The 13,601-nt window shown below is 41.1% G+C and overlaps 1 protein-coding gene across 3 annotated transcripts in view; it reads left to right on the top strand.

Annotated features, from left to right (window-relative positions):
• The window catches only part of CFAP97 (cilia and flagella associated protein 97), a 55,472-nt gene that overhangs the window by 33,550 nt on the left and 8,321 nt on the right, over positions 1 to 13,601 (top strand). For all 3 annotated transcript variants that reach the window (XM_077815545.1, XM_077815547.1, XM_077815546.1), the window contains exon 4: positions 5,492 to 5,760. In XM_077815545.1, coding sequence (XP_077671671.1) covers positions 5,492 to 5,760 — 269 coding nt within the window. The remainder of the gene's footprint in view (positions 1 to 5,491; positions 5,761 to 13,601) is intronic.

The following is a 13,601-nucleotide window of genomic DNA, read 5'->3' as shown; positions in this document are numbered from 1 at the left end:
CCATCAAGAGGCTGGTAACAGAATTGAGCTCCATATTACAGCATTAATAATAGTGAGACCACCTAGATCGAATAGCCTCAGGGAGAGGAGCAGAGCCTCTCTTCAGGTTGCAAGTGGAATAGCTCATGTTAATGGTGAGGTAGTGATGGTGGCCAAGGCATTGATGGGATGAATGGAGAAGGATGAAAGGATGAAAGTGGAAAGAATGGAAGAAAAGAGACAGGGAGTGATGGGAAGCTGAGGAAGTAGAGAAGAGGAGGGGGAAAAGGCACAAAAAATAAAATGACAGAAGGAAAGAGAAGAGAATAAAACTGAAAGGGAAGAAAAACAGGTTTATAGTTTGTAAAATGAACCAGTAAATGAAACATAGATGGATAAATCCATCTGAGGATGTCAAACTGGTACAATGCATGTAAATGTATGTAAATATGTATTAGTTGTCCCAGGGTTCCCAGCAAGATGCCAGTCCAGCTCTGTGCCGTAGAAATTGCACACTACTGCCTGCATAAGACTCCTGAAATAAATATAGGCTGATGCAGCTCCTGCATACCACTTCCACGTAAACAGTTGGTTGAGAGGTTTTTTGGATCCCCTGAGGCAATCCTGAAAGCATTTGCAGACCAGTACTGAATGGACTGAGAATGGTATTTGCACTACCTCATACCTTCATTACTTTTTTTCACCACTACATTCCTTATGCTTTTAAGAATGTATCAGAGCAGTAAAGAAATCTATGAAGGCAGAAGATAAGTGAGGTAATGAGACTTATGCATATTGATCTCTAAGGATCTCAAAGAGCTTGATGAAGTTTATTAACTATATATGTAGGAATTGCTTTACTCTTCGTTGGAGTACATCTTTCGGATGAATTGTGACAAATGTTATGTAGCATTACTGTGTTCTGCTATACCAGTTAGGACATGAAGTGAAGAGTCTTGTGTTTAGTTATGGTATTACTTGTATTGCCATAATAGGAGCTCTGGTCATGGGCCAGGATCAGACTGTGCTAGGTGGTGTACAACAGAGCAAAAAAAGATGGCCCTTGTCTCAAAGAGCTTACAGTTGAAACATAAGACGAGACAACAGATGGATACAGACAGAAGTGGGGGAGTGCAAGGAAACAGTATTGGTCAGTGTAATAGGTTGTGATCTCAGCACACCAAGGGCCTAACTGTTGTCAGGTTTTTTATATGCATCGCAGCAAAGGAGAGTTTTGAGATGGGAAACGAAGATTGATAATGAGGTAGCTTTGCAGATACTATTAGGGAGCCCCTCCTGCTCCAGCATGAGAGAAAGCACAAGCATATTTGTTTTGAAAATTTAACAAGTGGGGTGATAGAGGTTAGCATCATGGGCCAATCAGAGATGAGCTGGGTTGCAATGAGAGATGATGCAGAGGAAGCGGCTGTGGCATAGTTCCCCTCTTACCCAGTGAAAATAACTGATGGCTAAAATCGCTAATAGTTGGGCTGGACAGTGGAGCTTCAGAACCTGGAGCCTGCTGTGACGGGTTGGATCACAGAAACCGCCTTGGGGCTGCCAGCTGATGTGCCAAGTCTACTTCAGCCCCTGCTTTCCCTGCCAGCTTGGGACTCCAGAGCCCTGCCTGGCTGTGCCAGACACACTTGCTGGCCACAAACACAGACCCAGGTCTGAACAAACTGAAAGCTTAACTGAAAGCAGCGTAAGAAGTGTTCCTGTCTCTAACACTCACATGTTCAACTCCCAATGGGGTCCAAACCCTAAATGAATCTGTTTTACCCTGTATAAAAGTTATACAGGGTAAACTCATACATTGTTTGCCCTCTTTATAACACTGATAGAGAGGTATGCACAGTTGTCCCCCTCCCACCCCACCCCCGCCCCCAGGTATTAATACATACTTTGGGTTAAATAATAAGTAAAAAGTGATTTCATTAAATACAGAAAGTAGGATTTAAGTGGTTCCAAGTAGTAACAGACAGAACAAAGTGAATTACCAAGCAAAATAAAATAGAACACCCAAGTCTGTGCCTAATACAGTAAGAAAACTGAATACAGATTAAAACCTCATCCTCAGAGGTGTTCCAGTAAGCTTCCTTTTACAGACTAGTCTCCTTCTAATCTGGGTCCAGCAATCACTCACATCCCCTGGGGTTACTGTCCTTCATTTCCAGTTTCTTTCAGGTATCCTTTGGCTAGCCAGCTGAAGACAAAATGGAGGGGTCTTCCACGGGCTTAAATAGACCTTCTCTTGTGAGTGGAGACCCTCTCCTCTCTCCTACGCAAAGTCCAGCTCCAAGATGGAGCTTTTGAATTCACATGGGCAAGTCACATGTCCATGCATGACTCAGTTTTTACAGACAGCAGATATTGTGCACATGCTATCTTGAATGTCTCCAGGAAGACTTCTTGCGTGGATTGGAGCCTTCCGAGAACCATTGTTCATTAATTGTTTCTTGATTGAGCACTTAATTTGCACATTTCTTTCTCAAGAAGCTGACCAAATGCTTTACTAAGGCTGCTTAAAAATCAAGCAAGTATACCGCCAGTATTCATAACTTCGAATACAAAAATGGTACATGCATACAGATAGGATGAATAGATTCAGTAGATCATAACCTTTACAGAGCTATGTTACATGGTATATGTATCATAAAACATAATCCAGTTATGTCATGTACATTCATAAACATATTTCCACAAAGCCTTATGAGGTGCACCGTCACACCTGCAACATGGCCGAAGACATTGTGGCAGTGAGAGATGATGCAGAAAAAGCAGCAGCAGTGAGGCGTCCCCTATCCAGCAACCCTAGAGCAGTAATCACTAATCTCTGGGCAAGGAGGTGAAGGTACCACGTGATTGGAGCAGTGTGGTAAGAGATGGAATTGAACATACCAAAGTGGAATTTGAACAGTAGACCAATAGTAACACTTCCCTCCTGTGTGAGAAGTGTGTGGGGTTTTCAGTAACAAGTATTCAGGGGCTGAATAGTCTCTTCTGAGAGATTGCATTGCCAAGAGCTTAGTGACCCCAACACAATTCTAGGGAATTGGTTGAAAACTTTTTCTCAGAGTAAGCTGGTTTTCCCTCTTGGATCCTATCCAAGTGCTGACTTTGCCTACCTTATGAAATCATAAGAAGTATGGCTATAGGGGATCATTTGTCTTCAACATCTCTGGAGTAATAAAGTTGGCAATTGTGTACGTTTGTCATTCACAATATGTAACAAATCTCTTTTACAGACTATTTTCCAAGTGACTAGTGTCTCTCTTCCAAGTACTTTCATGTTCTGCAGCTTTTGCTCTGCGTGTTCCCACGGAGATATATTTGATATTGTTGTGTTAAGGAAGAGCACTGCCACTTCATTTTTCCACATGAATCATGTAGCATAGGTATTCTTAGTTTGTTCCTTTTTGTCTTCTGTGGGTTTATCTGGATGAGTCAGAACCCAGATTTGTATCTTTGAATGACTTTGGTAAATAATTATACTTCTGTTTATAAATGAAGTACTAAGTTGCAAAGATGTTTTTCAAGGCATTTTAATGTGTTATGTGCACACTTGGTCTTCACTAGTTTTGCATTGTAGTATATATTACATGGTAATTTGCATACTAGCTTGATAAATTGACTAAACTGTCTTTCCTGATGTGACCTGTCCTGCAGTTAGTGTTGCCGAAGTTCAGTTTTTACATTTATCGGAGGTTCTTCTGGCTTGGTCAAGTTCAATTGTTCCCATGGTAACTGTTTGTATTTGAATTAAAGCTTTTCTGGCTCATTGCGAGTGTTAGCGCTCAGGTCAAGTTTTCCAAAAGTGACCAAGAATTTTGAGTACCTTAGTTTTTGAGAACCTAACTTGAAATACCTTTAAAGGAGCCAATTTTTTACAAAGGTGGTGCTCAGTATTTGCTGAAAATCGTGCTCCTTGAAGCTGTGTGGAATGGCACCAAAAACCAGACATCCAATAATCACTTTTGAGAGGCTTGGCCTTTAATGCTGATTCTTTTCACCTGGAACCAAATATCTCCCATCCAAGGAATTGCCCATTTTAAAAATGCTGAATCTGCCTTGGCATATTGAAGTACTCTGAGGTGTGAATTGTGTGTGTTTTCAAGCTTGACTTTTGGTCTATGCTGCCATATCACTATTTTAATTCTTTGTTTATTGACTATTTAAATACTTCTAGGCCAGGTTCATCTCTTTTTCTCTATTATTTGTTTTAAAGTGGCCATACATTTATTCGCTTATTTCTCTCTCTCCAACAAGGATCACTTGTAAAACTCTTCTGTTTGGGAGTCCTGTACCAAATTTATAGTAATCTTCGGAAATACATTTTGTCTCCTTGTTCCAGTGCTGTGTTCTCAACTTTCTCCTCCTAGTTCCTGTATTCCTCACAAAGGCAACTGCTCCTGTATCCAAAATGTGATTCTATCGCAATTGCGCAATTGGGGCAGATATTTTACAGAACTTTGTACATGTTGGGAGCAAACGCTGTGTCAACATCTAAAACTTCATTTTACCTTAATTGATGGTGCCATGGGGTAGTTTCTAGCCCTGGCTTTCCTGAAACTGTTTTACAACTGCTAGAAAACTTCTGTGAGGCTTATGTTAGTATCACAAATGATACTGCACTGCTGTGCCACCAATCATCGTGAAATACCTGTGTTCAGTGCTATGGTAGCATGCTATTAACAATAGACACACATGCATATATGTGATTACTGTGACATCTGTAATGATTGTTGGTGCCACAATAACTACAGTGAAGAAGTGAGCTGTAACTCACGAAAGCTTATGCTCAAATAAATTGGTTAGTCTCTAAGGTGCCACAAGTACTCCTTTTCTTTTTACAGTGAAGATAGTTGCTCCTTTAGCTAAAGTCTTCCCTGACTATACTTTATCACTGGACAAGGGAGTGTAGGAGCATGTGCGTAAAGGTACAGAGCAGTAGGTTCTTGGTTGCCTGGAGCCTAGCTTGTGCTGATAAGTCAAAAGGAAACAGCTTTGCACATTGCTGATTTGTGTCCATAACACAGTCTTCTTTTCTCTTTGCTCTGCCTTGTTAAAGTATCTACAGCATATACTGCGTGCATTTGCATACTGATGGCTCTTTAACGCCTGAGCCTGAGAGGTAAGTACTCAGCACCCTCAGCCCCATGTCAGTAGGAGTCACAGGTGCTTAGCACCTTTCAGGCACAGGTCCTAAGTGTGATTCTTCAGTTTAAAACCGGGAGGGGCAGAAAACATGATGGCTAACATTTTCTAACTAAATAAGTGGCATGATTTGCAGAGGTGCCAGGCATCTCCCATTAAAATAATATGTTGATGGTGCTTGACATTAATGAAAATAAGGCCACTTATTTAGGTGTCTAAATGCTGAACTGCAGGCCCACATGTTCAAAAATTCTGACTTATTTTTTTAGGTCTAATAAATAAATCCTAGTAATATCAAATTATTTGCACGTGGTGTCTTTCATCTGTGTGTTTTTGCTTTTATTTTTTTTTAAAGCTTTTCTACATTTGGAGAAAAAGGAACAGCAACAACTGGTCATTGATCAGCCAACTCCAGGGTCAAGGAAAAATTACTCTTTCACAAATGACGAAGTAAGACAAATTGATCGGGAAAACCAAAGGCTGTTAAAAGAACTGTCCAGACAATCTGCAAAGCCCAGGAACAAAAGTGCCACTCTGAAGAAACCTGCTGGCCTGCCACCTAAGTTGTACCATAGTGCTCTCAACAGGCAAAAGGAGCAGCAAAGGATTGAAAGAGAGAATCTGGTAGGTTAAAAAGTATTGTTTTGGATCAATGTAGAGAGAAAGGCTGCTTGCTATCAGATGGGCCACTATTAAATGGTTGCCAAGCTAATAAGACAGCACTTGAAGTTTCTCTTTAGTTTTTTAAACTTTTATTATATTAAGGCCAGAATAAATGTTGTTGAAATAATTGATGGCCTTATGTAGTTAGGCAGGAGTGTGAAATAATATCCTAGGTACTTGTATGGCCTCCATTTCTATAGTATCTGAACACGCAGTATGTACATATATTTGAAAGAAAAATATATCATCTTACTGAAAAAAACACTCTTGTTTTGTCAAAGTATGTGAAATGGATTTAAAATCGTATGGCTTTTCTTTCCTGTAGAAATGTTCCACTTGAGGGAAACAGCTTCTATTTAAATCTAGTTAATGTATCCTCAGTTCTGGGTGGCAGATTAAGTAGACTAAACTAACTCGGCACATACTAGTTTTTCTGCATGCCTGGTCTTAAGAGGCGGGGAAACCATATCTACACACTGACAACAAAACCCATTAAGTATATTGATACACAAAGAATAAATCGTATGACTTAAACTGAATCAGAAATAACTATTTGTATAACCTGCCATCATTTTCAATGTCTGTAGCTCTGTGCTTTTCCCATTATGTTGAACCTATATACAGTAACTCCTCACTTAAAGTCGTCCCGGTTAACATTGTTTTGCAGTGCAGAAGTAAGGGAGCAGTAATGCAACCCCCCTACAATAACCTTCTGACCCCCCCCCCCCCACACACACACACAGACACACACACACACACACAACTCCTTTTTACTATACAGATTTCACAGTGGAGACCTGTGTTTCTCAAATTGCGGGTCCTGACCTAAAAGGGAGTTGTAGGGGGGGTCACAAGGTTATTGTAGTGTGTGTGGGGGGTTGCGTTACTGCTTCCCTCACTTCTGCGCTGCTGCTGATGGCAGCGCTGCCTTCAGAGCTGAACAGTTGGAGAGCAGCAGCTGCTGGCCAGGAGCCCAGCTCTGAAGGCAGCGTTGCCATCAGCAGCAACGCAGAAGTAAGGGTAGCGGTAATGCAGCCTCCTCCCCTACAATAATCTTGTGACCCCACGCCCACAACTCCTTTTTGGGTCAGGACACCTACAATTACAACACTGTGAAATTTCAGATTTAAATAGCTGAAATTTACCATTTTTAAAATCCTATGACTGTGAAATTGACCAAAATGGACCATGAATTTGGTAGGGCCCTACCTATGACAAGTGTATGGGGGCCATCAGCATCTCTCAACTACAGTCATATACCCTACACCTTGTTTGTTACAATTTTAATAGACATTTAAGTTAGATTGCATAATCTTGTTATATTCAGTTCAGTATAGAGGGAATCAAGTTGTCCATTTAAAAAAGAATAAATTGGGATTTTCTTTTTTTCTGGAATGTGATTGAGGCATGGAAATATTTAAATATCCTACATGACAGTTTGCCTGCGATCTTTCTTTTTAATAGGCTGTTTAAACTACAAATTTATCAGTGATATGTTCCTTTGGCCACTTGTATTCTGGATTGCCACATTGTGTTTCTTATACCATCATCAGAGGTAAAGCACAAGCACTAGTCCAAAACAGGCTCCTACATGTACATCTGAGAAAATGTAGTCAGACCAAGCAATCCTAATACCAATTCTGCCGGGATGCCAAAGACTCTTCTTCTCTCTCGTGGGCTATGCTTATCCCCATATTCACCAAAACCTCTGTCAGGTTGCTTTTTTAAAGTAAGTTATGCACGTAGTGTATGAATTTAAATTGTAATAAACACAAGTTACAGATGTGTGATGCTCGTTGTCATCTAGAAAAAATCATGTTGATAAATCTTACAGCGTGCCAGATTACCACATAGCTAAACTTTGCATAGTCTCTTAATTTCCTTTGTTGCTTATTTGGAATAGGACCTTACTCAAGTTTTTGTGGTCTTTTTTTAGGTACATTGCAATAAGATTTCCTTAACCCTATCAGCTTCTCAGTTGTAAGCTTAGATTCTTCTGCCTGCCACTATAGCTGGGGTTCCCATATCTTTGACAAATTTAGTAGTTCTTCTCAGGATCTCCTCCAGAGTTTGTACATTTTCTGGACAGGCATGGTGCTGAAAACCAGATGCCATGCTCCAGGTAGACCCCAATCATAACATGATACACTGTTATAATTTGCCTTTTTTCTTATCTAAACATTGTGCCAGTTAGTCTCTCTTACCACCTGTGATGCACTTCTATCTTTGTTACTGCTAACTTGAATCCACAAGTACCTTTCTTTGTCAGTATTACCCAACCATCTGTTGCTTTAGAATCTTTGGGATCAAAAATGAATGACTTCACGTTTGCATACTCCAAAATTCAATTAGCCATTTCATAGATTACTCCCTTAACGTGTGATAAATATTTCTGAAGATGTTCCTGATGTTTGCTTTTAGCCCAAGAAGAAAAATACCACAAATACTCATTTGTACAGTACAGGAGTTATCCCCTAGAGCAGAGGTTCTGTACAGGAGTTATCCCCTAGAGCAGAGGCCCTCAACTAGGGGTACGCAGAGGTCTTCCAGGGGGTACATCAACTCATCTAGATATTTGCCTAGTTTTACAACAGGCTACGTAAAAAGCACTAGTGAAGTCAGTACAAACTAAAATTTCATACAATGGCTTGTTTATACTGCTCTGTATACTATACACTGAAATAAAAGTACAATATTTATATTCCAATTGATTTATTTTATAATTATATGGTAAAAATGAGAAAGTGAACAATTTTTCAGTAATGAGTGCTCTGACGCTTTTTTGTATTTTTATATCTGATTTTTTTAAGTGAGGTATAACTTGGGAGTACACAAGACAAATCAGACTCCTGAAAGGAATACAGTAGTCTGGAAAGTTTGAGAGCCACTGCCCTAGATAGTCAGCAGCATAAAACTGAATAGAAATACATGAATTGATAAATCTTCAAAATGTCATTAATACAGCCCTCAGATCTTTCTTATTGTGGACATTTTAAAGACTACCTCTTTCCAAGTTGATTCTTCATGGATGTCAAACTTTTCCCATTGGCTATTTCTTTTAATTTTTGTTTTTGTAAGCAGGAAAGTTTAATCATTTTGTTTAGGTTATAGGCTGCTATCTGAAATAGCAAGAACAAAATATGACTGACCAGTAGAGGATACTATTGAGTCACACAATGTTTTATCCTTGTAAAATAAGTCTGGCATATTCTTTTTTCTGTCAACCTATTTTTTCCGAATGGAATGTGGAACAAATGTTGCTGCTATGTTAGAATTTTTCTAACTTCTGCAGGTATATATCTGTCTGTATTGACACACATTAAACCAGATGCGGTGTGAATATAATCATAGTACATAATTGTCAGCATGCTAAAGCTTATTGGCTGGAATGTATCCTAAAGTACCTTACGAGTTGGAAGTTTATTTTATTATGCAGACTAGTAGTCTGCATAAACTATGTTAAAGGAACATTTTTAAAGTTGCAAAGTCAAGCATCAAAAACTAGGAAATGCCAGAATCCAGACTGCCTGTGCAACCTTAATGCAGCCTCCTTATATGTATGCATTATGAGAGAAAGTTTTTGGTTTCTTTTTCTACAGGACCCCTTGTTCATTCAGTGCACAGAATGGATGGTGCTCACTTAATGAGCAACTTTTTTCTCCTCGTTGTTCGGGGTGTGTGGCCCCATGCTGTGTTTACTGCACATTTTTCAAACCCTGCTCTGAAGACCGAATTATTAATTTCCTCATAGGCTTTTCTGTGGTCCTCATCACTATAGCACAGGGGTCCCCAACGCGATGCCCACGGGTGCAGTGGCGCCCGCAGGGTCACTTGTGTGCGCCTGCAGGACACCGTGCTGCCGAAATGCCACCGCCGAGCCTGGCCACCTGAGAACTGCCCGTTGAAATATCGCCAAGAAGTGTTGCCATTTTTCGGCAGCGAGGCTTCTTTCCACTGCTGCTTCTCGGCGGCATTTCGGCAGCGGGGTGTTTGGCGCCCGCCGCAGTCTGTTGGGAATAGGAATGTGCTATTCCCACAGAAAGGTTGGGGACCACTGCTATAGCATCTGAATGCTTCACAAGCATTAACGAATTTATGTTCACAACACATGCTGGAGTCGAGGGGGTTTATTATTCCGTTTTACAAATGGCAATCATAGAGAGATTAAGGTCTAAAGTATCCACTAATTTTGGCTACCCAATTTTGAGATACCTAGGACCAGATTTTTCAGAGTGTTTAGCATTATATAGCATTTCAGATATTCACAGCACAGTTCTCATTGACTTCAGTTGCAGCTGTGAGTGCTCAGCACTTAAGCAAATCAGACCCCAGGTCTCAAGTTAGACACCCAGAAAATGACGAACACACAATTAGTGATCACTTGTGAAAAGTTTGGTTTTAGTGACTTGTCTAGCATCACTTAGTCACTCTGTGGTAGAAGCAGGGGTAGAATCCAGTTCTCCAGGTCGCATTCAACTGCCTTAACTGTGGGACCATCCTACAATCTCCTGCCTCATTCGCTACACATCTTCCAACTTCTGCAGGGGTCCCACAGACAGTCTTCTTCAGTATGCAACCCTGATTCATCCCTAGAGCAGGTGGGGGAAAAGTACTATATGATCATGCAATTAAAGACTGTATCATAACGCATATGCACATGGCAGCACAGGCAACCTTAATTTTGGCATGTCCTAACTTTTAAATGTTTGACTTTGAAGCCTTCATAATGTCCCTTTTAACATAGCTTCTTCTATATAATTTCCTTTGCTTTAAAAGCAGATACTCCCACCCCTCCTCAGAAGATTCCATCATGTGGCATCATATTGACACTGACATGGGTCATCAGCAGGGTTGGAACCTTTAGATTCACCTCATAGACTCTGTCACTTGAGCTAATGCAGTAACTGATGGCAGCAACTTGTTATCCTTTATGTGGACCAGCACCAGAGGGGGATGGGACACTTTTTTTACCAGTGGATTTCACTGCTGACAGCAGAGGAATGATGAGTCAGGAATATTGGCTCTTGGCCCTCTGCATTTCAATCAAATGCCTTCTTCCTGCATGTTGCTGAGGTGCCAGGAAGGGCGGAGGTCACTGAGTGCATAGGACTAAGGGGTTCCCTGCTCTGGGTTCTTCTGCCTAGCCCATCCCTGGCCTTGAGCAGCAATTATAGGAAAAGTCCCCTATAGCCCTTGATTGGTGGGAGCATCTTCAGAAGCTCTGAGGATAGTGCAGCTGCAGTCTGGTCAGCATTAACGAGCTGTGAGAGGCTTGAGCATGCTCAGGGAAGATGAAATCTTCAAAGATTTTAGCTGTTAAGCTCTAACAAGTCTCTGAGTGTTGTTCAAACTGTGTTTTCCCCTCCCCCCACCCCCAAAGGTTTATAACTTCGCCAAATGTTGGTGGATTTTTTTACAGAGACCGCACACAGTCCATCCCTGACACAAAGGCCACCACCTGCCAAATTTCAAATCCCTGTGCCAAAACAGGAGATTGCTAAAGGTTTCCAAAGAAAAGGTTGTCATATCTTTTAACACTGAAAAAACATGTATTTTCCTGAGCCCCATTCTCAGAAATGGCTGAGACATTTTGGCTGCAAGTTTCCAAAAAGATTCAGCCAGAGACCAACTCCTGTCATGGGAAATTTCAGCCTGAATGGTTAAAATCTGGCAATGTGCAACTGAAACAAGGTCTTATAATGGGACCAGCCCCGGCTATAAATCAGAGACCTTAAAACACCATCATACAGGTACTTTACCATCTAGTCCCTGAATCAGTTCACGTTCTGTAAAGTAATGGGATAAACACATAGGTTGCCGTTTTAAATGTGTCTCTGTTTGGTCATGATTAAAAATCATTACCATTTGGCACTTGTTAGGTGGCCTGCATGAAATGAGCTAGTTTACTCAGCCCAGTTCCTGACAGATAAATGGCCATCACAATTTGCATCTATTTGCTCATTTGGAAGCCTTGGAGAAACGTGAATGGACCTAGTCAGAGCCACCCTCTCAGCTTTGGAAGTGATACCATCCAGAACAGTTACAGTATATTGGGTGAGGAGAGCAGTGGAAGGAAGCTTGCACTGACGCTGACTGTTGATATGTAAGAATCCTTATTTTTACAGTACAGTTAATGTGCATTGCTCTTTATAAACACATAACTCAGAGTCCCTGTCCTGAGATGCTGACAGTCTAAAGTAGGTACAGTAGACCCTCGGAACTACAAACATCGGAGTTACGACCTGACCAGTCACCCACACATCTCTTTGGAACCGGACGTATGCGATCAGGCAGCAGAGACAAAAGAAAAAAAGCAAATGCTGTACAGTTCAGTACTGTGTTAAATGTAAACTACTAAAAAAATAAAGGGAAATTTTTTAAAAAAATTGACAAGGTAACTGTCTCCATGCTTGTTTTATTTAAATTAAAGTGGTTTAAAACTTTTTTTCTGACTTAATACAGCTTTGAAATGTTATTCTGCAATATTCAGTTGAGAACTTTTGAAAGAGCAGCCCATAACATTCTGTTCAGAGTTACGAACACCCTCCATTCCTAAGGTGTTCGTAACGCTGAGGTTCTACTGTAGATAACTTGATGACAATACTCTGTGATGGTTAGAGGGTAGGGAAGGTCAGGAGAGATTATGGCATTGAGAAGCAGGTGTTGGGAGAGTGTTTTTATACAATCTGGCTTTCTTGTAAATGCTGCATTGCTTTATGAGCGAGACAAGGTAGGTAAGGTACTTTTTTATTTACTTTTTCTAGTAGATAGAGCAGGAGTAGATCGTGCTAGAGCAGAGAAGTGTTGGAAAGCCAGCTGAAGACTGAGTTTTGAAGAAGTATTTTCTGAAGGAAAGTTAGATTGCTTGATACACAAGAAGGAGGCAGTCCCAGCTGCTGAGGCCACCCTGAAAAAGGCACAAGGTCATGAGGAGGAGACAAGGGATCATTAGAGAGGGGCAACCAAAATGTGGTGTGCAAGAAGATAGAAACTGAGATGTAGGAAGGAGTGGAGATGTTTAGAGCTCTGAAGGTAAGGATGAAGAGTTTGACATTTGCTAAGGAATAGATAGGAAACTAGTGAAAGGACTTGAGGTGATGCGGGTGAAGTGGAAGGGGTGGAAGATGATTTTAGCAGCAGCATTTTGGGTAGGCTGGAGAGGCAACAGATGTCAAATAGAGGGCTGTAGATTTTTAAGGCTGTTGTTTGTCACTATTAGCCTTGGTGATTACATTTACAGGGCAGCAGGAACAGTGCTGAGAGTGCTCTTGTTAACACACTAGCCCATTTGTCCGAAGTTAAAAGATCAACAGAATGCAATTGCAGTAGGACAAAGTCTCCTGGAATGTGGAATACGGCAGGAGCTCAGAAGCTGAGCTGCAGGCAGAACCTCCAGAGGCTGGAGCAAAGGGGGATACTTCCTAGGGCTTTGTGCTTCATGGTTGTTTTTCTAAAATAAAATATTTAGGCTTTCCTTTAATCTGGTAATATAATAAAAAAACCATGTCTAAAGGCAACCTTGTGATAGGAGTCCAGATCTAGCCCAAGGTCAGGTATAGATCCAGGCAGCAGTTCCCAGCATTAGAAATCCCGCCACGTGGAGAAGTTGCTGTTGTAACTTTTCCCTCACTAGGGAAGAATATCAGGCTCTTGGACTCAGGCCCATAACCGGGGTGGGGCAGATGCCCAGGGCGCAAAGCCACGGGGGTGGAAAAATGGGACAGAGAAAGAAAGTGGGGTAGAAACAAGAGGGGGTGCAAATATGCTTGCTCGTCCTGGATGCTAAAATCCCATTGTTATAG

Source organism: Eretmochelys imbricata, chromosome 4, assembly GCF_965152235.1.
Source record: "Eretmochelys imbricata isolate rEreImb1 chromosome 4, rEreImb1.hap1, whole genome shotgun sequence".
Taxonomy (NCBI): Eukaryota; Metazoa; Chordata; order Testudines; family Cheloniidae; genus Eretmochelys; species Eretmochelys imbricata.
Note: the sequence above shows the minus strand (reverse complement) of the source record. Positions and strands in the feature narration are given on the sequence as shown.